Here is a 23,855-nt window from a genome sequence, read left to right as displayed (position 1 = left end):
TGACCTTAACCTGATGGAACACCTTTGGGTTGAATTAGATCGGAGACTGTGAGCCAGGCCTTCTCGTCAAACATCAGTGCCTGACCTCACAAATGCACTTCTGGAAGAATGGTCAAACATTCCCATAGACACTCCTAAACCTTGTGGAGGCCTTCCCAGAAGAGTTGAAGCTGTTATAGTTGCAATGGGTGGGCCAGCTCAATATTAAACCCTACGGACTAAAACTAAGAACTTTGTTGCCATCACAGAGGTTTGGAGGTCATGTACAGTAAGAAAAATGTGAGTTTTTGGAATTGGGCCCATAAACAATAAGCTTTGTTATCAACATGGAGTTTAATTGGTTGATGATGTTGGCCCTTGATTCTGGTCATATTCTTGGGACTCCAGCCTTGTATCATCAAGCAGGATTCTTTGCTGCCAAAACCCATCATTTTCCCGAAGTGACTCCTTCTTCTTATTATTATTATTATTATTCTTCTTCTTTCTGTGTCTGCAGGAGCATTACAAGGCTAATTAAAATTGATAACACTAAATTCAGAATTACGACATCCATTTTTTATAAACCCATTTGGTCACATATAAAAACTCCTAAATATTACAAAAGTGGGCTAGCCTGACAGAAACTTGACACGAAAACTCCATTATATTACAAACAAATGTGAAAGAAAAAAATTATTTTATTAAAAACCGTAGCCAAAGCAGCTAAAAAGGTTTGTAAATTGTTAGGGTGCATTCACACCACGATTTTATCATCCTACTTGTTCTCACGATTCTTAGGTTTGAAATCGTACAAATCTGTATGGCAAAACGTATCCATTCACTTCCATTCATTAATGTAGGTCCCCAAGTGCATCCGATTTGATCCGCATCAGATTTGATACGATTTAAAATCGCATCAAAAATCGTGTTTGACCTGATTTGAAATCGTATTAAAATCGTGTCCGTTTTTTTTATATTGTGGTCAATCTAAATCGTAATAAATCGGATGACTGTGCGTTTTTATCCGATAAATCGTACCCGATTTTTTATTACGCATGCGCATTAGACACTGGAACGAGCTAGAAACTGCAAGAATCTTCTTTTATGGCCATTGCCAGACATTATTTAAAATCAGGATCCGATTTTTTTTTTGACATACGATTACATACGATTTTGTCATATACGATTCCATTCGATTTAACGGTCCGATTTAACGGTCCGATTATCGGATGTAAAAATCGTGATGTGAACCTAGCCTTAGTCAAACACAATTGCTATGCCTAGAGTAGCATGGGGAGTTGTGTTGGAGTAGTGCAGCATTCACATGCTTTATGTCAGAGCACTTCTATACGAGCCAAAGAGCTACCGTGTTTCCCCGAAAGTAAGACCTACCCCATTTTTCAAGAAGGGCTGCAATATAAACCCTTCCCGAAAATAAGCCCTAGTTTAGGCTGGTTGTGGGCTGCTGGAGTTCTCTCTATTGCTGCTGGAGTCTTCCCCTTCCCCCAGCTGTCAGCAGGGAAATTCAGCCCCCCCCCCTGCAGGGCTCAGAGTGGGTAGAAGAACTCGGGCAGGTAACGGAAGTGTCGAGCCACGCTCAGATGATCCCTGCTGCTCTCCTCTCTTGCCAGCTGTCATCGGGGGATCTTGAGCCCCCCCTCCCTCTGCAGTGCTTGTGCCATGGACGAACAATCTGGCGGGTCACGAAAGCGACGAACGGCGCTATGGGAAGGTATGTGATATGGTTAGAGTGCAGAGACGCATACCCTTTATGCTGTGCACACTGGGGATTAAATAGCAAGCCCTACCCTGAAAATAAGCCCTAGCGTGTTTTTGGTTGCAAAAATAATATAAGACCCGGGCTTATTTTTGGGGAAACACGGTAGCCAAACACCTAATTTCAGTTGTACGGTGAACCCCCTATGGTTTGATACACCAATCAAGTCTAGCAAGTATTTGCTATTTTTATTTTCTCCTCTTTATCTTTGTTTTGTTGCTTCCACGTTCTGCTGATACTCCATTAGGGCCCTTTCACACGATCGGACCGTTCAGTTCCGCCTGTCAGTTTTGGCGACAGACCTGAACTGCCGCTCCATGCAGTCCTATGGAGTGTCTGATGTCAGCAAGGACATGTCCGCTGACATCCAACCCGATCCGATAAAATCGGACGGATGGCGATACATCCCCATCCGTCCATGGCGGATCGGATCGGGTGAGATCTGATGAAAACGGACATGCTGTCCCGTTTTCATCAGATCTCTCCATAGGAGACAGCGGCGCTGCACAAGCCCCTCCGCGCTCAGTAAGCAGAGAGGGACCTGGCATCCGCCGGCTCAGCGGAGATCAGTGGAGAGTCGAGTAGCGATGGAGTCGGCCTGTGTGCAAGAGGCCTTAAGCAGCAGTGTCTTGTCTTGCATACATTACAATGATGGCTGCATGAAACTTTTCAGGATGGGTTGACAATGTACGGTGTAAAAGCCCCTTGTAGTCCCCATCAAATTCCTGTTTGATAGGGTGATATGCAGTGGCGGCTGGTGCTCCAAATTTTTGGGGGGGCGCAAATAAAAAAAAAACAAAAAAACAATTGCAGCCCCACTGTGCCCATCAGAGGCAGCCACTGTGCCCATCAGAGGCGGCCACTGTGCCCATCAGAGGCAGCCACTGTGCCCATCAGAGGCAGCCACTGTGCCCATCAGAGGCAGCCACTGTGCCCATCAGAGGCAGCCACTGTGCCCATCAGAGGCAGCCACTGTGCCATCACTTGCCCCCACTGTGCCATCACTTGCCCCCACTGTGCCATCACTTGCCCCCATTGTGCCATCACTTGCCGCCACTGTGCCATGCCATCACTTGCCGCCACTGTGCCATGCCATCACTTGCCGCCACTGTGCCATGCCATCACTTGCCGCCACTGTGCCATGCCATCACTTGCCGCCACTGTGCCATGCCATCACTTGCCGCCACTGTGCCATGCCATCACTTGCCGCCACTGTGCCATGCCATCACTTGCCGCCACTGTGCCATGCCATCACTTGCCGCCACTGTGCCATGCCATCACTTGCCGCCACTGTGCCATGCCATCACTTGTCGCCACTGTGCCATGCCATCACTTGTCGCCACTGTGCCCATCACTTGTCGCCACTGTGCCCATCACTTGTCGCCACTGTGCCCATCACTTGTCGCCACTGTGCCCATCACTTGTCGCCACTGTGCCCATCACTTGTCGCCACTGTGCCCATCACTTGTCGCCACTGTGCCCATCACTTGTCGCCACTGTGCCCATCACTTGTCGCCACTGTGCCCATCACTTGTCGCCACTGTGCCCATCACTTGTCGCCACTGTGCCCATCACTTGTCGCCACTGTGCCCATCACTTGTCGCCACTGTGCCCATCACTTGTCGCCACTGTGCCCATCAATTGTCGCCACTGTGCCCATCAATTGTCACCACTGTGCCCATCAATTGTCACCACTGTGCCCTGTAAAATGCACTTACCTGAAGCTTCCATTTCCTCCCTCGATGTCTTCATCCGCCTTGGTGATGCTTCAGCCAATCAGGTTCCTGATAACCAGAATCCGGGAACCTGATTGGCTGAAACGGCTGTCAGTCTTATCCAAGGAACGCAGGGAGGCTGCGGTCCGAGGATAGACATCCTAGAGCCGGAGAGCTGTGCTCGGAAAGCCTATCAGAGCAGCTTGCTCTTATAGGCAGTTCCGCTCAGCCAACCAGCTGCCGTTATTCAGGTAATCCACGCCCAATGTCCGGTTATCTGAATAGACCAGGCAGCTGGCAACCAACAACAACAACAACATACATTTGTGCAATACAATGCATGAATGTATGTTATTTGCGAGAGGGGGGGGGGGGGGGGGTGGCGCTGCAGCGCCCTCTATAGACGGCCGCCAGAACTGCAGTTAAAATGTAAAAATTACATTTTAGCTAAATAAAAGTTCTTAAAGGGCCCTTTTTTTTTTTTTTTTTTTTGTGTGACTACGGGAGGTGGGGGGGGGGGGGCGGCGTCCCTATGGATGGGCCGCCACTGGTAGCATGGCAGAAACATAACCTGGAGTCCAGGACAAAGCATTGTCACTCCGTAACAAAGTGGACCTTCACAGCAGAATCACCAGGAGTTATTTTAATGAGCACAGCAGATCTAAAAATATTAAAAATTACTTTTGAAATAATGTTGTGTTTTTATAGATTTCCAATTAGTTTGGTTGGGTTTACTTTTACTTGAAATAAAGTTTTAGTGATGTAGATACATTTGTCTAAATGTATATCAAATGATTGTTTTCTACACGCCATTAATTAATCGTTCTGATGACACGTCACTTCACGTATGGCCGGTGTTTAAAGGTCCAGCTGCAGATTTCAGCCCCTTAGCTACCTGTTATTTCATTTATTTTTTAGCCTTGCTCTTTTTATATTCTTCCAGTTTCTTCAAAATTTGCAGAATGTTATTTTGCTTGGCAGAAATGAAACAGTTTCTCTCAAATCCCTTTCCAGCCTCCCGATATCCTAAAACCCCTCCCTATGCAGTGCCAGCAGAGGACGATCCTCTCTATGGTATGACGACAATGTAGAGTGATGTTGGTGTGGCTTTCTGGCATGGTGCCCGCAGCTTCTCGCTTGCCGTTTTACGTTTTGTTCCACGTGACTTTTGCAGCTCTGTATGTTAATTTTTTTGAGGAGGAACCACGTCTCTGCTAAACGCAGCCTGTCATTTTGGAATTTGTATTGCATCCCATATACAGTATTAACAGATATTTTGTTTGATATGATGGAATTTGTTCTAAACCTTTGCAATTGTTCAAAGTATGTCTTGAATGCTTCTACTAACTCGCATCTTATGCAGATTCCTGAGAATCCTTAAAGTGGAGGTTCACCCAAAAAGTTAATTTTTACCCTTAGGCCTAGTACACACGAGAGGATTTATCCGCGGAAACGGTCCGGAGGTCCGTTACCGCGGATAAATCCTCTGGCGAATTTTGATCTCATGGTTGTACTAACCATGAGATCAAAATCCCCGCGGAATTCCGTCCGCGGAGACGCGTCGCGCCGTCGCCGCGATGATGACGTGCGCGACACTGTGATATAAGGACTTCCACGCATGCGTCGAATCATTACGACGCATGCGGGGGATGGATTCGGACGGATTGATCCGGTGAGTCTGTACGGACCAGCGGATCAATCCGTTGGACTGGATTCCAGCGGATCGATTTCTTAGCATGTCAAGAAATTTTGATCCGCTGGAAATCCATGCCCGGGGACAAAAATCTGCGGAAAAAGATCCGCTGGATCGTACACACCAGGGGATCTATCTGCTGAAACCGGTCCGCGGATCAATTCCAGCGGATCGATCCTCTCGTGTGTACGGGGCCTTAGATTGAGGCTCATTTTGTCAAGGGGAATCGGGTGTTTTTTTTGTAAATCGAAGCAGTACTTACCGTTTTAGAGAGTGATCTTCTCCGCCGCTTCCGGGTATGGGCTGCGGGACTGGGCGTTCCTATTTGACAGGCTTCCGACGGTCGCATACATCGCGTCACGATTTTCCAAAAGTAGCCGAACGTCGGTGGGCAGGCGCCGTATAGAGCCGCACCGACATTCGGCTTCTTTCGGCTACTCGTGACGCGATGTATGTGACCGTCCGAAGCCTGTCAATCAAATAGGAACACCCAGTCCCAAAGACCATAACCGGAAGCGGCGGAGAAGATCGTTCTCTAAAACGGTAAGTACTGCTTCGATTTGCGAAAGTCATCCGTGAATAGGGCTGAACGTAATTTACGTTCACGTCGAAACCAATACGTCCTTGCGGCGTACTTTGGAGCAATGCACACTGGGATATGTACACGGACGGCGCATTCGCCGTTCGTAAAAAACGTCAATCACGTCGGGTCACCCCTCCATTAACATAAAACACGCCCCCTCATCCTAATTTGAATTAGGCGCGCTTACGCCGGCCCCATTTACGCTTCGCCGCCGTAAGTTAGGAGGCAAGTACTTTGTGAATACAGTACTTGCCTCTCTGACTTAAGGCGGCGTAGCGTAAATACGATACGCTACGCCGCCTTAAAGATGCGGCGCTCTCTCTGAATCCAGCTATATGAGTTTTTTTTCTCCATTACGCATGTTACGCGGTTACCGTATCTTTGGCTCCAACAAGACTACATGTATTACTTCCTGGTGTTTACGGGAATTTGCGGTGCCGACTGATATGCGGATTCAGGACCAGCTGGATATATCTTGCTGACTGATTATATAAGCCTGTTTTGACTTGGGCGGTATAAACCTCACCAAGTCAACACCATCTGGTAAGCCTCCTCCTTACATTGGTGGTGGTGTCTCTATCCTTTTAACAGAGAGGGTATCCATGTGGGACTCCATTTCAACCTTGCAGTTTTTTCTACACCTTTTTTACACTTTTTTTTTTCACAAATCACGCTCAGTCACTTGGTGTCACTGAAATTTAAGATTTCATATATATGCATGTTTGCAACATTTGATATGTGTTAAGTGACTTTGTTACAAAAACAAGCGCTACACTTTTTCATATTCATCATTTGCAGCTTTGCATTGGCTCCTGGGAGATCTTGGTCAGCTTGACATGGCACTGCTCCCGTTACATTTTACATTTGCGTCAATGGAAAGTATTGGTCAGCTTGACATGACACGGCTCCAGTAAAATTTAACATTGACATCTATGGGAAGTCTTGGTCAGCATGACATGGCACTGGAGCAGTGCCATGTCAAACTGATCAAGATTTCATATAGAAGCAAATGTTAAATGTTACTGGAGCCATGTCAAGCTGGCCAGAATTGCACTGCACATGCGCGAGATCAGCAGGTGCATGATGGGTAGCCAGCATGCACGGAATACAGGAAAAAGGACAGTGTAGCTTCAGATGCCCACACTTGAGATGGCCGCGCTGTCCAGAAACTTTACAAAGTAAGAAAACAATGCTGTACAAATATAAAACTGGGCATAGTTTACAGCATACATTTGTTGCATTGCACGAGGCATGAATATTCTAGGTTTTTTTTTTATCCTAAAAGTCTTTTTTTTTTTTTATTCTATATTTATTTGTATGCGTCAAAATAACACACATGACAAAACATGAATAGGTACAAAATAGGCCATGAAGAACAATCATCAGCAAAATAAAATAAAAAAAACATAGAAGAAGCGTGTACAAAAGAATGCACTGCAATGAAAAATGGGTCACTAGCACTTCAGAACCTGTACACATGACCATGTCATACCCACGGTATCAACGCACACCAGAAAACATTTTACAATTATTTTTAATAAGGAGAGTGAGACCCTAGGGTGGCCATTAACTGTTTTGAAGTGCTTATAAAATAATGTTGAGGTGAGATGCTTTAAATCGTGTGTGTGTGTGTGTGTGTGTGTGTGTGTATGTATGTGTGTGTATATATATATATATATATATATATATATATATATATATATATATATATATATATATATATATATATATATATATATATAATGTGTGTGTGTGTGTGTGTGTGTATATTGTGTGTGTGTGTGTGTGTGTGTGTATATATTGTGTGTGTGTGTGTGTATATAGTGTGTGTGTGTGTGTGTGTGTGTGTATATATTGTGTGTGTGTGTGTGTGTGTGTATATATTGTGTGTGTGTGTGTGTGTGTGTGTGTGTGTGTGTATATATATGTGTGTGTGTGTGTGTGTGTGTATATATATGTGTATGTGTGTGTGTATGTATGTATGTATATGTATGTGTATGCGATCGCTCCCCGGAGCTGAAGAACGGGAAGAGCTGTGTGTATACACAGCTTCACCGTTCTTCACTGTGGTGCCGTGATCGAACGTGTGTTCCCTTTTATAGGGAAACACAATCGATGATGTCACACCTACAGCCACACCCCCCTACAGTTAGAAACACAAATGAGGTCACACATAACCCCATCAGCGCCCCCTTGTGGTTAACTCCCAAACTGCAATTGTCATTTTCACAGTAAATGATGCATTTTAAATGCATTTTTTGCTGTGAAAATGACAATGGTCCCAAAAATGTGTCAAAATTGTCCGAAGTGTCCGCTAAAATGTCGCAGTCATGAAAAAAATCGCTGATCGGCGCCATTAGTATTAAAAAAAAAAAAAAATAATAAAAATGCAATAAAACTAAAAAAAAATTTTTTTTTTTATACCAAAAATAGGTAGAAAAATACGTATCGGCCTAAACTGAGGAAAACATTTATTTTTTTTATATATTTTTGGGGGATATTAATATAAAAAAGTAAAAAATATTGCATTTTTTTCAAAATTGTCGCTCTATTTTTGTTTATAGCGCAAAAAATAAAAACCGCAGAGGTGATCAAATACCACCAAAAAACTCTATTTGTGAGAAAAAAAGGACGCCAGTTTTGTTTGGGAGTCACGTCGCACAACCGCGCAATTGTCAGTTAAAGCGACGCAGTGCCGAATCGCAAAAACTGTCCGGGTCCTTTTAGCTGCCTAAAGGTTCGGGTCCTAAGTGGTTAAGAAATGAAACCGTAATTTTATTTTTTAGTGACTCAATGCTGGCTTGCTGGTACTAGTAATCCCATTTTCTCTGTAGCTTCTGGACAATGCCCTTCTCCTAACATTGTCTTGGTCAGATAGAGCGTTATGGTGGCCAGAACCATAAGGGCTCTTTCACATGGAGTGGATCCGTATTGATCCGCTCCGTTAGCCCATTTGACTCAGTGGGGATTCCTCCGTTAATCGCCGCTGAGCTGTCGGCGGACAGGGCGGTCCCCGCACACAGTGCAGAGACCCCCCTCTCTCTCCTCTGCTCTCCCCTATGGGGAATCGAATGAATCCGTATTCATCCAATCCGTTCCGCCGGACGTAAAAAAAATAGGGTTTTCTTCCGTCCGCAAAAGTGGAACTTTGCGGACGCGGATGCATCATCCGCTAACGCCTGCAATCCCATAGGGATACATTACATAAACGGACTTGTAATAAACGGACCGTTTGTCCGTATGTGTGAAAGGGCCCTTACTCATTTTTTTTAAATGTCAATTTGAAATTAGGAAAAAAATATTTGCGTATTTCGTTTTCTTGGTGGTTCCTCACTAGACTTTTTGGTCTTTCTCAAAACGAATTTACAATCCGTTTTAGGGAAATATTAGTTTCTATTTGCCTGCTCTAAAAAACGGAAGTAAACAATATACAGGGAGTGCAGAATTATTAGGCAAGTTGTATTTTTGAGGATTAATTTTATTATTGAACAACAACCATGTTCTCAATGAACCCAAAAAACTCATTGATATCAAAGCTGAATATTTTTGGAAGTAGTTTTTAGTTTGTTTTTTTAGTGTTAGCTATTTTAGGGGGATATCTGTGTGTGCAGGTGACTATTACTGTGCATAATTATTAGGCAACTTAACAAAAAAAAAATATATACCCATTTCAATTATTTATTTTTACCAGTGAAACCAATATAACATCTCAACATTCACAAATATACATTTCTGACATTCAAAAACAAAACAAAAACAAATCAGTGACCAATATAGCCACCTTTCTTTGCAAGGACACTCAAAAGCCTGCCATCCATGGATTCTGTCAGTGTTTTGATCTGTTCACCATCAACATTGCGTGCAGCAGCAACCACAGCCTCCCAGACACTGTTCAGAGAGGTGTACTGTTTTCCCTCCTTGTAAATCTCACATTTGATGATGGACCACAGGTTCTCAATGGGGTTCAGATCAGGTGAACAAGGAGGCCATGTCATTAGTTTTTCTTCTTTTATACCCTTTCTTGCCAGCCACGCTGTGGAGTACTTGGACGCGTGTGATGGAGCATTGTCCTGCATGAAAATCATGTTTTTCTTGAAGGATGCAGACTTCTTCCTGTACCACTGCTTGAAGAAGGTCTCTTCCAGAAACTGGCAGGAGGACTGGGAGTTGAGCTTGACTCCATCCTCAATCCGAAAAGACCCCACAAGCTCATCTTTGATGATACCAGCCCAAACCAGTACTCCACCTCCACCTTGCTGGCGTCTGAGTCGGACTGGAGCTCTCTGCCCTTTACCAATCCAGCCACGGGCCCATCCATCTGGCCCATCAAGACTCACTCTCATTTCAGCAGTCCATAAAACCTTAGAAAAATCAGTCTTGAGATATTTCTTGGCCCAGTCTTGACGTTTCAGCTTGTGTGTCTTGTTCAGTGGTGGTCGTCTTTCAGCCTTTCTTACCTTGGCCATGTCTCTGAGTATTGCACACCTTGTGCTTTTGGGCACTCCAGTGATGTTGCAGCTCTGAAATATGGCCAATCTGGTGGCAAGTGGCATCTTGGCAGCTGCACGCTTGACTTTTCTCAGTTCATGGGCAGTTATTTTGCGCCTTGGTTTTTCCACACGCTTCTTGCGACCCTGTTGACTATTTTGAATGAAACGCTTGATTGTTCGATGATCACGCTTCAGAAGCTTTGCAATTTTAAGAGTGCTGCATCCCTCTGCAAGATATCTCACTATTTTTGACTTTTCTGAGCCTGTCAAGTCCTTCTTTTGACCCATTTTGCCAAAGGAAAGGAAGTTGACTAATAATTATGCACACCTGATATAGGGTGTTGATGTCATTAGACCACACCCCTTCTCATTACAGAGATGCACATCACCTAATATGCTTAATTGGTAGTAGGCTTTCGAGCCTATACAGCTTGGAGTAAGACAACATGCATAAAGAGGATGATGTGGTCAAAATACTCATTTGCCTAATAATTCTGCACTCCCTGTACAGTACATGGCTGATTTATACAAATCTGCAACTGATCTTAATTTCTTGCGCCCCGATTTTGAACCTAAAACATTATAAATAATCAAAAAAGAACACCAGGAGATTAGAATGTTGAAATTTTATTGAAGCGTGGGTGGGCATCAGACTTCAAGTATAGCCTGGTGCACTTGGTTTTGACATGGCTAAGAATGAACATAAACCATGGGGCCAATTTCTAAAGGAAAGCAGATGTGTATACTTGCTCTACTGACAGAAAATGCTCTGCGTTATGTCTCAATCCTAAAATGCAGAGCGTTGTGTAGAGTTCCAGGAATTATGTTCTGCGTAATGCTGTAGCAGAGGCCAGTCACGTGACCGCACGCAGTAGAGTAGAGGGCACATATAAGATTCACATCACTGTGCCTTTTTATAGATTGATGCTTTAATTGCACTGCGCATGTCGAAGTTGATAAGTAAAAAAAAAAAAAGAAAATGTGTCCAGCCATATCCTTGTAGTGTCGCCTATCTCTAATGCCCCTTACAATTAATGCAATGTAACTAGCAGCTTAGCACCTAATAGGGCAATCCAGCATTTTTAACCACTTGCTACCCAAGCCAATTCTGACACTTCACTCCTACATGTAAAAACCATAATTGCTTTGCTAGAAAATTACTCAGAACCCCCAAACATTTTATATTTATATATTCGCAGAGACCCTAGGGAAGAAAATGGCAGCCGTTGCAATTTGTTATGTCACATGATATCTGTGCAGCAATTTTTCAAATGCAAAAAAAAAAAGAAAACAAACCTTCATGAATTTAAAAAAAAAAAAAAAAACTCTGAGCACAAGATTTACCCAATTATTTTTTTTTTTTTTACATATTGTGAAATATGATGTTATGGCGAGTAAGTAGATACCTGTCACGCTTTGAAATTCCACACACTAGTGGAATGGCGCCAAACTTCGGTACTTAAAGTGGAGTTCTGCTGTTTTTTTTTTTTTTTAAGTCAGCAGCTACAAATACTGCAGCTGCTAACTTTTAAAATTAGGACACTTACCTGTCCAGGGCGCCCACAAGGTCGGCACCCGAAGCCGAGCTTTCGCAATGAATAAGCTCTTTGTGTGAAATGCGTTTGCTGAACAGTTTGGATTCCTTGTGTGTCATGTTTTTTAATCCTTTGACTCTACAGTAAACCAACAAATTTTTCTTCATCTCTGGACGTGCCGCTTTTTCTCTTTGTTGCATGAGCTTTCGCTCGGTTCTCGGGTGCTGCCGCTGCCGCCATCTTTGGTAAGGGAATTAAGCAGTGAAGCTTTGCAGCTTCGCTCCCTGGCTTCCTGCTTGGAATGTGCGACTCGCGCTGCGCTATCCCAATGGTCCCTGCTGTCTTCTGGGACTTGTGTGTCTGCCAGAAGACAGCAGGAAGGGGGCGTGTTCAGACAAGGCCCCGGAAGCGGCGTAGATACCCGTGGGTGGCTTGGGTGTCTATGCCCGGAAGTGGGAGCAAAATGTCTGTATTAGACAGGTATCCCCTCCCCCCCCCCTAAAAGGTGCCAAATGTGACACCGGAAGGGGGTAAGGGTTCCGAAAAGCGCAAGTTCCATTTTTGGGTGGAACTCTGCTTTAAAAATTTCTATAGGTGACAATTTAGAAATGTTTACAAGTTACTAGTTTAAAGCTACAGAGGAGGTCTAGTGCTAGAAATATTGCTCTTGATCCAACGATTGCGGCGATGCCTCACGTGTGGTTTGAATGCCGTGTACATATGCAGTTCCAACCAACGTATGCGTTTGCTTCTGCATGCGAGCACGAGGGGACAAGGGCACTTTAAATGTTTTTTTATTTTTTTATTTTTACGCTTTCCCTTTTAATTTGTTTTATTACTTTTATTCCTAATACAAGGAATGTAGCTATCCCTTGGAATAGGGCACGACAGAGGGATCTGGGGGTCTATAGGTTCCCAGAATTCTCGTCTATGCTGGAAAGCCTGAGATAAAAAATAAATAAATCGATCTCGGGCTTCCCCCCCAAAAAAACTGCAGTGTTTTATGACGTCGCCTCTGGCCTTTGAGGGTCATAGAGATGGCTGGGGACCATCTGGTCCATGGCGAGCACTATGGTAAACCGCCGCTGCCGCCAGCAGATCAGAGAAGAAGCACCCCTACCGCCGCCTGTGGTTAAAGTTAAACCAACATGACTGTGTCCCGACTCCTGAATGAATGGAAGCAAGCAAACATTCATTGATGGGCGCCGGTGAGGCTGCATTTGATGGGCGCTGGTGAGGCTGCATTTGATGGGCGCTGGTGAGGCTGCATTTGATGGGGGGCCGGTGAGGCTGCATTTGATGGGGGCCGGTGAGGCTGCATTTGATGGGCGCTTCATTAAAAATGTGGGGTTTACATGGGTAGGGAAAAGGGGTGGAGCCAGGGGGCGTCAAAATGAGGTTTCGCCTAGGTTGTCAAAAATCTTTCCACCAGCCCTGACTATATTCAAATAGGTAGATTCAGGTAGATTGCCTTAAACTTGCGGCGGCGTAGCTTAGCGTGTTTAGGCTACGCCGCCGTAAGTTAGCTAGGCAAGTACATGATTCACAATGTACTTGCCTGCTAAGTTACGGCGGCGTAGCCTAAAGCGGGCGGGCGTAAGGGCGCCAAATTCAAATGTGTGTAAGGGGGGCGTGTTTTATGTTAATAAGGCTTGACCTTACGTTTTTGACTTTTTTTTCTTACTGCGCATGCGCCGGGCGCCTACATTTCCCAGTGTGCATTGCGGCTAAGTACGCCGTACGGGCCTATTGATTTCGACGTGGACGTTAACGACGTAAATCGCTATTCGCGGACGACTTGCGCAAGCAACGTAAAAATTTAGAATCTCGAAGTGGGAACGGCGGCCATACTTTAACATTGCTATTCCATCTAATAGATGGAATAACTTTAGGCCTGCTAATGGCTTACGGAAACTACGTAAATGTACTGCGGCGGCCGGGCGTACGTTCGTGAATCGGCGTATCTACTAATTTACATATTCTACGCCGACCGCAATGGAAGTGCCACCTAGCGGCCATCCGAAATATTGCAATCTAAGATAGGAGGGCGCAAGCCATCCTATCTTAGATATGTTTAAGCGTATCTCTGTTTGAGCATACGCTTAAACATAGGTCGGCGTAGATTCTGAGTTAGGTCGGCTGATAAGCCGGCCTAACTCTTACTGAATCTACCTAAAAGTGTCTCCTGTTGAGATCTCTATGGGCAACACTGAATTCCCCTGCATGTGATTGAGTGTTTTGAAACAAGCACATGGTCCATGGAGCATGAGCAAAAAATAAATGTCTTGTGCTTGTTTTTGGTGAAGTGTTGAGATGCCGAAAAATCTAAATATTTCCCAGCCAACTGGCACCTCTGGGTGGCTGCGGATGTGCTCGCTGATGTGTAGAATGGAGATCGATCTCTTTTTGTAAACGGACATCTAAATTTCAGCTAGTCCTGGCAGGCGATTTTCTGAATTTATGACTTCTATCACGCCGCTTCTGGAAAAATCCTTTTGATTCCCCAGATCAGCGCAGTGACAAGTATTTATTTTAATGCTTTGCGTTGCCGTTGTCTTCGTCTTCTCAGATTGCTGACGAATCGCTGTTGAGGTGGACCATATGGCTGAGCTTCAAAATAAGGTCCAACGCACGCTGCATGACAAGACGCAGGTGTCTTTTGAACCATATGTGATATTTAAGCTGAATGAAGAATAATAGAATTTCATTCAGGGTAAAAAAAAAAAAAAAAAAAAAACCTTTAGGTATAGAAAATCTGGGGAATTAATTAAAGTCTTAACAACGCTTTTCTGGCGGTAGATTGCTTTTAAACTACCTGCGCCTAATTCATGCAAAGCATTTGTGCCAGTTCCAGTAACATTAGCGACACGGGTGACGCGTTCGGGTAATTTTAATTACTGCTATTTTATGGACCTGTAGCGATGGCAGAAACTGATTTCTAAAGAATTGCCGCTCTCCGGCAGAGTAGGAAACTGGCAGTAACTAAAGTAGTTAATCAATTTAACTGTTTCAGGGCATATTATCGGAATCCTGATCCCTCGCAAATACTAGACTCACCCTGTGATTCTATTCTACGCTCTCCAACTTACATCTTCAACCTCTCCCTCTCTTCTGGCATCTTTTCTCTAAAGCCTGCGCTAGTCATCCCATCCTTAACCACTTCAATACCGGGCATTTTCTCCCCTTCCTGCCCAGGACAGTTTTGAGCTTTCAGCGCTGTCGCACTTTGAATGACAATTGCGTGGTCATACAACACTGTACCCAAACTACATTTTTATAATTTTCTTCCCACAAATAGAGCTTTCTTTTGGTGGTATTTGATCACCTCTGCGGTTTTTATTTTTTGCGCTATAAACAAAAATAGAGCGATTTTGAAAAAAATGTTTTCTTTGTTTCTGTTAAAAAATGTTGCTTTCTCCGGCGCTGAAGAGTCGGCGCTGAAGAGTCGGCGCTGAAGAGTCGGCGCTGAAGAGTCGGCGCTGAAGAGTCGGCGCTGAAGAGTCGGCGCTGAAGAGTCGGCGCTGAAGAGTCGGCGCTGAAGAGTCGGCGCTGAAGAGTCGGCGCTGAAGGACACTGGCAGGCGGCGCTGAAGGACACTGGCAGGCGGCGCTGATGGACACTGGCAGGCGGCGCTGATGGACACTGGCAGGCGGCGCTGATGGACACTGGCAGGCGGCGCTGATGGACACTGGCAGGCGGCGCTGATGGACACTGGCAGGCGGCGCTGATGGACACTGGCAGGCGGCGCTGATGGACACTGGCAGGCGGCGCTGATGGACACTGGCAGGCGGCGCTGATGGACACTGGCAGGCGGCGCTGATGGACACTGGCAGGCGGCGCTGATGGACACTGGCAGGCGGCGCTGATGGACACTGGCAGGCGGCGCTGATGGACACTGGCAGGCGGCGCTGATGGACACTGGCAGGCGGCACTGATGGACACTGACAGGCGGCACTGATGGACAGCACTGATTGGGCAGGTACTGGACAGGTGTTAATGCTGGGCCCAGATTGGCATTTTATTGGGCACTGAGAGCGGGTTATGATGGTGCACAGACTGGGCACCGATTGGCAGCTGATGGTTACAATTGATGGGGGCTGAAAGCAGAGGGATTATCAGCACAGACCCCCTCTGACGGGGAGAGCCGCCGATCGTCTCTCCCTGTCAGCGCGAACCGAGAAATGCGGTTTACCGGCACTTCCTGGTTCACGCTGTGATTGGTCACAGCTGATCACGTGGTAAGAAGCCTCTGTCAGAACACCTGGGCTACAACGGACTGAGTGACGCTGAGACGGAGTCTGCCTAGTGTGAAAGGGGCCTTAAATGTGAGTTATGGGGTCAAAAAGAGCTCATATTTACACAAAAATGCAAAAAAAATAAAAAAAAAATATTGAATGTAATTTTCCCTTTAAGAGCATTGGGTGGAAGTGACGTTTGAGGTCTCTTCCGGCCTTCAATGCTATGGAGCCGAGTGGGGCCATCTCTTCCTCACTCGGCGTCCAGGCTGTGAGGGGAGCGGTGGAGACGGTCGGAGCGCAGCGGGAGAGGTTGGTCCCTCTCCTGCCCCCTGATGAGTGATCTTGCAGCGAATATGTCGCTGAGACCACTTTTATCTGAACACTGACCACCTGTTGAAGAAGAGGATACCGGGGTTATGACAGCTGTCTTATGCCATAACAACGGTATTCCTCAGCCGCCGTATAATGACAGAGGGTGGTCAGCAAGTGGTTAAATAAAAACAAATCAGTTTTTTTTCTTTTTTTTAACCACTTGAGACCCGCGCTATTGACAAAAGACGTCAACAGCGCGGCTCTCAAGTGCCAACTGGACGTCTTTGGACGTCTTTTAAAGTGCATTACCCGCGCGCGCCTCTGGGGGGTGCGCAGCGTGTAAACACTGTCCCGGCGAATCGCTGGGAAGCCGATGCGTGTACCTGGCGGCCGCGATGTCCGCCGGGTACACGCGATTGTCGGGAACACATTAGGGACGTGGAGCTCTGTGTTTACACACAGAGCTCCACGTGCTGTCAGAGGAGAGGAGACCGATCTGTGTCCCTTGTACATAGGGACACAGCATCGGTCACCTCCCCCAGTCACCCCCCTCCCCCCACACAGTTAGAACACACCCAGGATACACATTTAACCCCTTCCTCACCCCCTAGTGTTAACCCCTTCCCTGCCAGTCACATTTATACAGTAATTAGTGCATTTTTATAGCACTGATCGCTGTATAAATGTGAATGGTCCCAAATTTGTGTCAAAAGTGTCCGATACGTCCGCCGCAATATCGCAGTCCCAATAAAAATTGCAGATTGCCGCCATTACTAGTAAAAGAATAAATAAAAAAAAATCATAATTATGTCCCCCATTTTGTAGGCGCTATAACTTTTGCGCAAACCAGTCGCTTATTGCGTTTTTTTTTTGTGTTTTTTTTACAAAAATACGTCGAAAAATACGTACCAGCCTTAACTGAGAAAAAAAATAGTTTAAAAAAAAATAAATAAATTGGGATATTTATTATAGCAACAAGTAAAAAAAAAAAATAAATATTTTTTAAATTGTCGCTCTTTTTTTGTTTATAGCGCAAAAAATAAAAACCGCAGAGGTGATCAAATACCACCAAAATAAAGCTCTATTTGTGGGGAAAAAAGGACATCAATTGTGTTTGGGAGCCACGTCGCACGACCGCGCAAATGTCAGTTAAAGCGACGCAGTGCCGGAAAGCTGAAATTTCGCCTGGGCACGAATGGGGTTTATGTGCCCAGTAATCAATTGATTCATAACCACCCTGGTTCCAGCACAATGTGCTCTCATGCCTAGTGTGGTCAGTTTTTAACAGGAAAGCAGAGGGATTGGCAGGAACACCAGGGATTTCACACAAAACAAAAGCAATACAAAAAGAATGGGATACTTGAGATTCATATCAGGAATATGAAATGCTGGCTTTACATATTCTTTAAGCTTGGCTTTGCACATTTTCCCTTCTTTTACATTAGTATTCTTGTTTTGCCTTTCAAGCCATTCCACCCACGTGATTCATTTATATCAGCTCTGTAATATATAGGATTCTAATTTGCTGCTGAGTCACAGCACTTCATCTTTGGGTGGAAATTCTCTCCTACATTAATGCAGATAATAATATACAGTGGTAATGGAGCGTGTACAGAAGGGAGGGGCAAATCCCAGACAATCATGACTTGCCTTTTTCAAGGCTTTATATTAAAAACGTATAATTACAATTTTTTTTTTTTTTTACTAGTAAAGCTCCCAGTGTATTTCTACCTGCTGTATTATTATTATTTTTTTAACCACTTCAATACCGGGATCTTTCACCCCCCTTCCCAGGCCAATTTTCAGCTTTCAGCGCTCTCGCTCTTTCAGTGACAATTGCGCGGTCATGCTACGCTGTTCCCAAATGAAATTTTTATCATTTTGTTCCCACACATAGAGATTTCTTTTGGTGGTATTTATTCATGACTCCGTTTTTTATCTTTTGGGGGGAAAAAAAAGAGTGCGAATCCAATAAAATCAAATTTTGTTTTAAATTTAAGCCAAAATGTCTTCTGCTACATGTCTTTGGTAAAAAAAATCCTGTTAAGTGTATAGTAATTGGTTTGTGTGATCACGGATAGTTGTGCGCAGATGATCATGTACAGATATGCGCAGGAGATCACAGACATGTGTGCAGATGCAAAAAAAATGTGTTACGGCGCTGATCCAAGACCAAATTGATTGCAATTAAAAAAATGCAATTCATGAGATGCTATTAGACTGAGTGTTAAATTATGTGCAAATGCTGCAAATAACGTGCTAGATTAAGCGCAAAGTTGCTAGTAAATATACTAAATATTCCTTAAAGCGGAGGTTCACCCTAAAAACATGTATATACCATTACATTCAGCATACTTCCGACATGTACAGTATGCTGTTTTTTTTTTTTGCTGTACATATCGTCTTATAGTTCTTTTCCACCCGGCTTCCGGGTTCTCACTCCAGCGGGAGTAGGCGTTCCTATGCAGCGGCGCAATGTCACCTGGGACTTGGCCCACATGATTGACGTGCTTTATAAAAACTTTCCCCCGGCGGATAAGGCACGTCACGAGTTTCCGAAAATAGCCGAACTGGGAGTCGGCTCTATACGGCGCCTACGCACAGACTAGGAGCCGTGTAGAGCTGACTGCGCAGGCGCCATATAGAGCCGACTCCCAGTTCAGCTATTTTCGGAACTCGTGACGCGCCTTATCCGCCGGGGGGAAGTTTTTATCAAGCACGTCCATCATCTGGGCCAAGTCCCAGGTGACATTGCGCCGCTGCATAGGAACGCCTACTCCCGCGGGAGTGAGAACCCGGAAGCCGGGTGGAAAAGAACAATAATACGGTATGTACAGCGAGAAAAAAAAAAACGCATACAGTCGGCAGTATGCTGAATGTAATGTTATATACATGTTTTTAGGGTGAACCTCCGCTTTAATGTCTCAAAAACAAGGTGCTCATCATGGTGTAGTATGTCGATAGGATTTTTAACAAAAATGATAAAAACAGTGGTACACTTACAAGAAAAGTGCCTTTGACCGGCGCAGAGTTCCCTTGGCAGTGCCGAGCGATATAGCCGCTCACCAGCGTTCGTTTTTTGCTCCTCAAGCGGCTTGCGTTCCACGCTTCTATTGCCCTGCGCTTCGACAGCCAATCTTAATGCGCGACGCACTTCCACTCCGTGTGTATCCTCACAGCTTCTACACGTTTCGCAGTTATTGCGTCATCAGGAAAGTTTTTTTTTTTTTTTTTTGTAATGTTTTTTTGTATTCACACATAGGTTTTACACATATTTTCCTGATTGTTTGTTTATCCATTTAGTATATTTACTAGCAACTTTGCACTTAATCTAGCACATTATTTACAGCATTTGCACATAATTTAACACTCATTCTAATAGCATCTCATGAATTGCATTTTTTTTATTGCAATCAATTTTGTCTTGGATCAGCGCAGTAACACCTTTTTTTGCATATATTTTGTACCGCCTCGTTTGGAAGCACACACAGTACCGCAGCAGATCACTATATATATATATATATATATATATATATAATATATATATATATATATAATATAATATAATATAATATAATATATATAATATATAATCTCCTTTACCGGTGACATTCACATTACTTTATATGTGTGCAGATGATGATTGCCTGACGAAGAGGTCCTGCGTGACCTCGAAACGTTGCTTTTTGGATCGCTATTATGCATTACATTTTTGGACGTTTTTTCAATGATCCTTGGTGTGCTGGCGAATATGTGTACAGATGATGATTGGGACATGTGATTTTACTGGGACATATGTGGGGGAGGACCGGTGTTTTTACTGTGTGGGGACACTATTTTGGTGATGTGTGTATTTACATTGTGTGGGGACACTGGGCCAGTGATCAGTGTGTAAATGGCTGTAAAGAACGGCTCATACTCACTGATCACCAACCGGCCGCAGAGATCTACTCTCCTCTCCTCACTGGCAACTTCTGTGTGAGGAGAGGAGAGACTATCGCCTAGCAACCGGCTCTCTATTTACATCACATGACGGCTGTGATTGGACACAGCCATCGTGATCAGGAGGGCCAATCGCAGAGCCCTTCCACTGATTGAATATGCGCCGTGTCTGGGTGACACGAGCGCACCGGGATCGTGCTGCTGTTACAAGGAATAAAATAGGAATATGGAAAAATCGGTCCTCTTTACAGTGAGATATGGGGTCAATAAGACCCCACATCTCACCTCTAGGCTGAGAGGATAAAGGACAATCCGCAACTCCATACATGCTCTTAAATCAGTCCTAATTTATTGCATCTCCATCAAAAATACAGCAGAGGTAGACACGTTTCAGCCGCAAAGGCCTTGTTCACAACCAGCCTGAAATCAAAAACAAACAAAAATCGATCTTGGCTTCCCAGCCGAGGCGTTGCAGATTGTTTGAATGCAGAGGCCGGGTGTGATGTCATAACATTGCGCCCAGCCTCCCAACAACCATAGAGACTTCTGGTCTGCCGGAAATCTCTATGGTAAAAATCCGGGGCCGGTGGATCCGGTTTCCGAATCACCAATCGTAGCGGTGAGTCGGTAGAAGCACCCGAGGGCAGCGGGAGGGGATATGTATCCTGTCCTCACTTTCTGACCCTCATTTCCTCTAATTAAGCTGTATTCACACCTGAGCATATCGTATTTAGGCTCCGTTCACACCTAGACGTTTTTGGGCATTTTTCTGCTCTAAGCCTCAGCTTTAAAAACGCCCAACAAGATAAATTCCTTTCATTTCAATTGCCCCTGTTCACATCTGGGCGTTCTGTCGCTTGAAGCAAAATGCCCATCGCTCAAAAGAGTACATGAGCTTTTTTTTTGGCAGATGACAAGCGTTTTACTGCCTTTACATTGGTGACCTTTTTAACCTTGAAAACGCCTGTGCAAGACGCACAGGTACTTTGCGCATCTGTGCCATTCTGCCGAAGTATAAGTACAGTATGTGGTTGGCAAGCGGTTAATATACACTCCATACCCAAGTGAAGAATATTCATAATGTGTTTTATGTTTACATGTCATCCTCAACTGGGGCTACCCTCTCTGGGCCCATAGCGGTCTACTCGGGTCCACCTGTCCATTTTTCAGATGGGCCCGATCGCACCCTCCATTCATCTCTATATGGAGCGGTGCGTGTAAACCAAACATGTGTCCCTTTACACCTGCCTACATCTAAACAATTCCCCCTACCCATCCAGCAGATTGGATCGGTTCAGATGGCAGTTGGGTGTAAACGGACAGGTGGTCCCCTTTTCATCCAACCACCCATAGAGAACAGCAGGCTGTGTCTTCTCTGCATACATGGAGTGGACTTAGGCTCCATTCACACCTAGGCAGACAAATTTGCGGCGTTTTGTCGCCGCAAATCGCGGTACAAATAGCGGCGTTTTGTACCGCGATTTGCGGCGACAAAACGCCAGTATTGTCCACCTAGATGTGCCCCAGATTGACCCCCTCTATGGAGATGCTTCCCATCTCCAAGCCGAACGCCGAAAGCCACCTGAAAAAAAGGTCCGGGACCTTTTTTCAGGCGGCAGGCGTCAGGCGTTCGGCGTGGAGATGTGAACCATCTCCATAGAGGGACATGTGTTCTCATCCCTCTGGCGGCAGCGGCGTAGCACTACAGGCGTAAAAACGCCTAGATGTGAATGGGGGCTTAGACTTTTAATTTGCCTGCTCGGCGGGGATCAACGGACAGAACCCTGTTGAGCAAGCAAACTACTGGCATAGTCCGCCCCATGTAAAAGGGGGCTAACTAATGTCCATTTTGTCTGAAAGCCTCGAAAGAAAGGGGCTCAAATCAAAGGCGTAGGGCCAGATTCAGAAAGAGATATGACGGTGTATCTCCTGATACGCCCTCGTATCTCTGAGCTCTGCCGGTCGTATCTATGCGACTGATTCAGAGAATCAGTTACGCATAGATATTCCTAAGATCCGCCAGGTGTAAGTGTCTTACACCGTCGGATCTTAGGCTGCAATTCCAGGCTGACCACTAGGTGGCGTTTCGTTTTTTTACGCGACTAATATGCAAATGAGGATTTCCGCCGATTGAGAAACGAACGACCGCCCGGCGCATTTTTTTGCGGCGTTTGCGTTTGGCTTTTTCCGTCGTAAAGTTACCCCTGCTATGTGAAGGGGTATCCTATGTTAAGTATGGCCGTCGTTCCCGCGTCGAATTTTGAAATTTTTCGTTGTTTCCGTTAGTCGATTGAGAAAAGGGCTGGACGTAAGTTACGCTCACGACGAAACCAATGACGTCCTTGCGACATCATTTGGAGCAATGCATGCTGGGAAATTTGACAGACGCGCCTGATTTAAATTTTACACGCCCCCTACCAGCGGAATTTGAATTCCACCGGGGGATTTACGATACGCCGCAAGTTTACAGGCAAGTGCTTTCTGAATAAAGCACTTGCCTCAAAAACTTGCGGCGGCGTAACGTAAATGAGATCTAAAGATCCGCTCACCTATCTGAATCTGGCCCAAAATGTGTAACTACCAGAGAGTACATCACTATGGAGTTCTGATGGTTTGAGTATGTGCAGATGCCCTACCACATAACCGAAATCTCATTGTGATATCTGCCTATCTGTGAACATGATGGTCACCATAACCAACTGATCACAGTTAGATGGGGAAATGGTTGTATATTAATGGATGGTGTGCAATCTCTGCAGACACCCGCTGTATGGTCTGATCTTACGGGAGGACCCTGGGATTTCCTTAGTTATTGCTCCTAAAATAAGGCAGGTACCAGATGTGTCTGCTCAGTATACAGTGGAACCTCGGATTGCGAGTGACGCGGTTAACGAGCGTTTTCGCAATACGAGCACTGTATTTAAAAAAATCCCCACGGGTTGCGAGTGTTGTCTCGCTAAACAAACAGAATTTAAGCCAAAGCGGTGTGCAATACCGCGTTTGGCCTGAGGTGGGGGGGCACCAGGGCCGAATGGCGCAGTTCGGACCTATTTGGAAATGCTCCGTTCCCGAGCCTTGCCAAGGTTTTCCGAGTTCAGCCGAGGTGTCCTCGGCCCTTTCCGAGTGTTTATGAGGCTCTCCTGCACCCCCACCTCTGGCGGCATGCGATATTGCATGCCATTGAAGTCGGTGCGGAACAAATTATTTTTGTTTCCATTGACTTCAATGGGGAAACTCGCTTTGACATGCGAGTACTTTGGATTACGAGCATTCTCCTGGAACGGATTATGCTCGTAATCCGAGGTTCCACTGTATAAACAGAGCAATGGGTTAGACTGAGCATACGTGTTTATGCCACACAAGAAAATTACTGTTTAGTGGCTGGATCATGCGATTGGCCATGAAGACACATCATGACTTATAACGCACCAGATCTGTCCAGCAGGGTCAGGGGACCCCTCATAGCTCATGTGACAATCTCCTGGACGGCACATGTTGCCTTCACACGGCTCAGAGCGGAAACATTTATCTGGAAAGTGGATCCTGGCAGAGCGTCTAATTAGCTGATATCTAGTTAATTTATTAGCTGTG

General features: G+C 45.2%; 1 protein-coding gene across 2 annotated transcripts in view; it reads left to right on the top strand.

The window, feature by feature from the left end:
- The window catches only part of TMEM65 (transmembrane protein 65), a 186,643-nt gene that overhangs the window by 72,061 nt on the left and 90,727 nt on the right, over positions 1 to 23,855 (top strand). The window contains exon 2 of one of the 2 annotated variants that reach the window (XM_040354936.1): positions 4,486 to 4,545. The exons of the other annotated variant lie outside the window; for it this stretch is intronic. Coding sequence (XP_040210870.1) covers positions 4,486 to 4,545 — 60 coding nt within the window. The remainder of the gene's footprint in view (positions 1 to 4,485; positions 4,546 to 23,855) is intronic. 2 annotated transcript variants of the gene reach the window in all.

This window comes from Rana temporaria, chromosome 5 (assembly GCF_905171775.1).
Source record: "Rana temporaria chromosome 5, aRanTem1.1, whole genome shotgun sequence".
NCBI lineage: Eukaryota > Metazoa > Chordata > Amphibia > Anura > Ranidae > Rana > Rana temporaria.
Note: the sequence above shows the minus strand (reverse complement) of the source record. Positions and strands in the feature narration are given on the sequence as shown.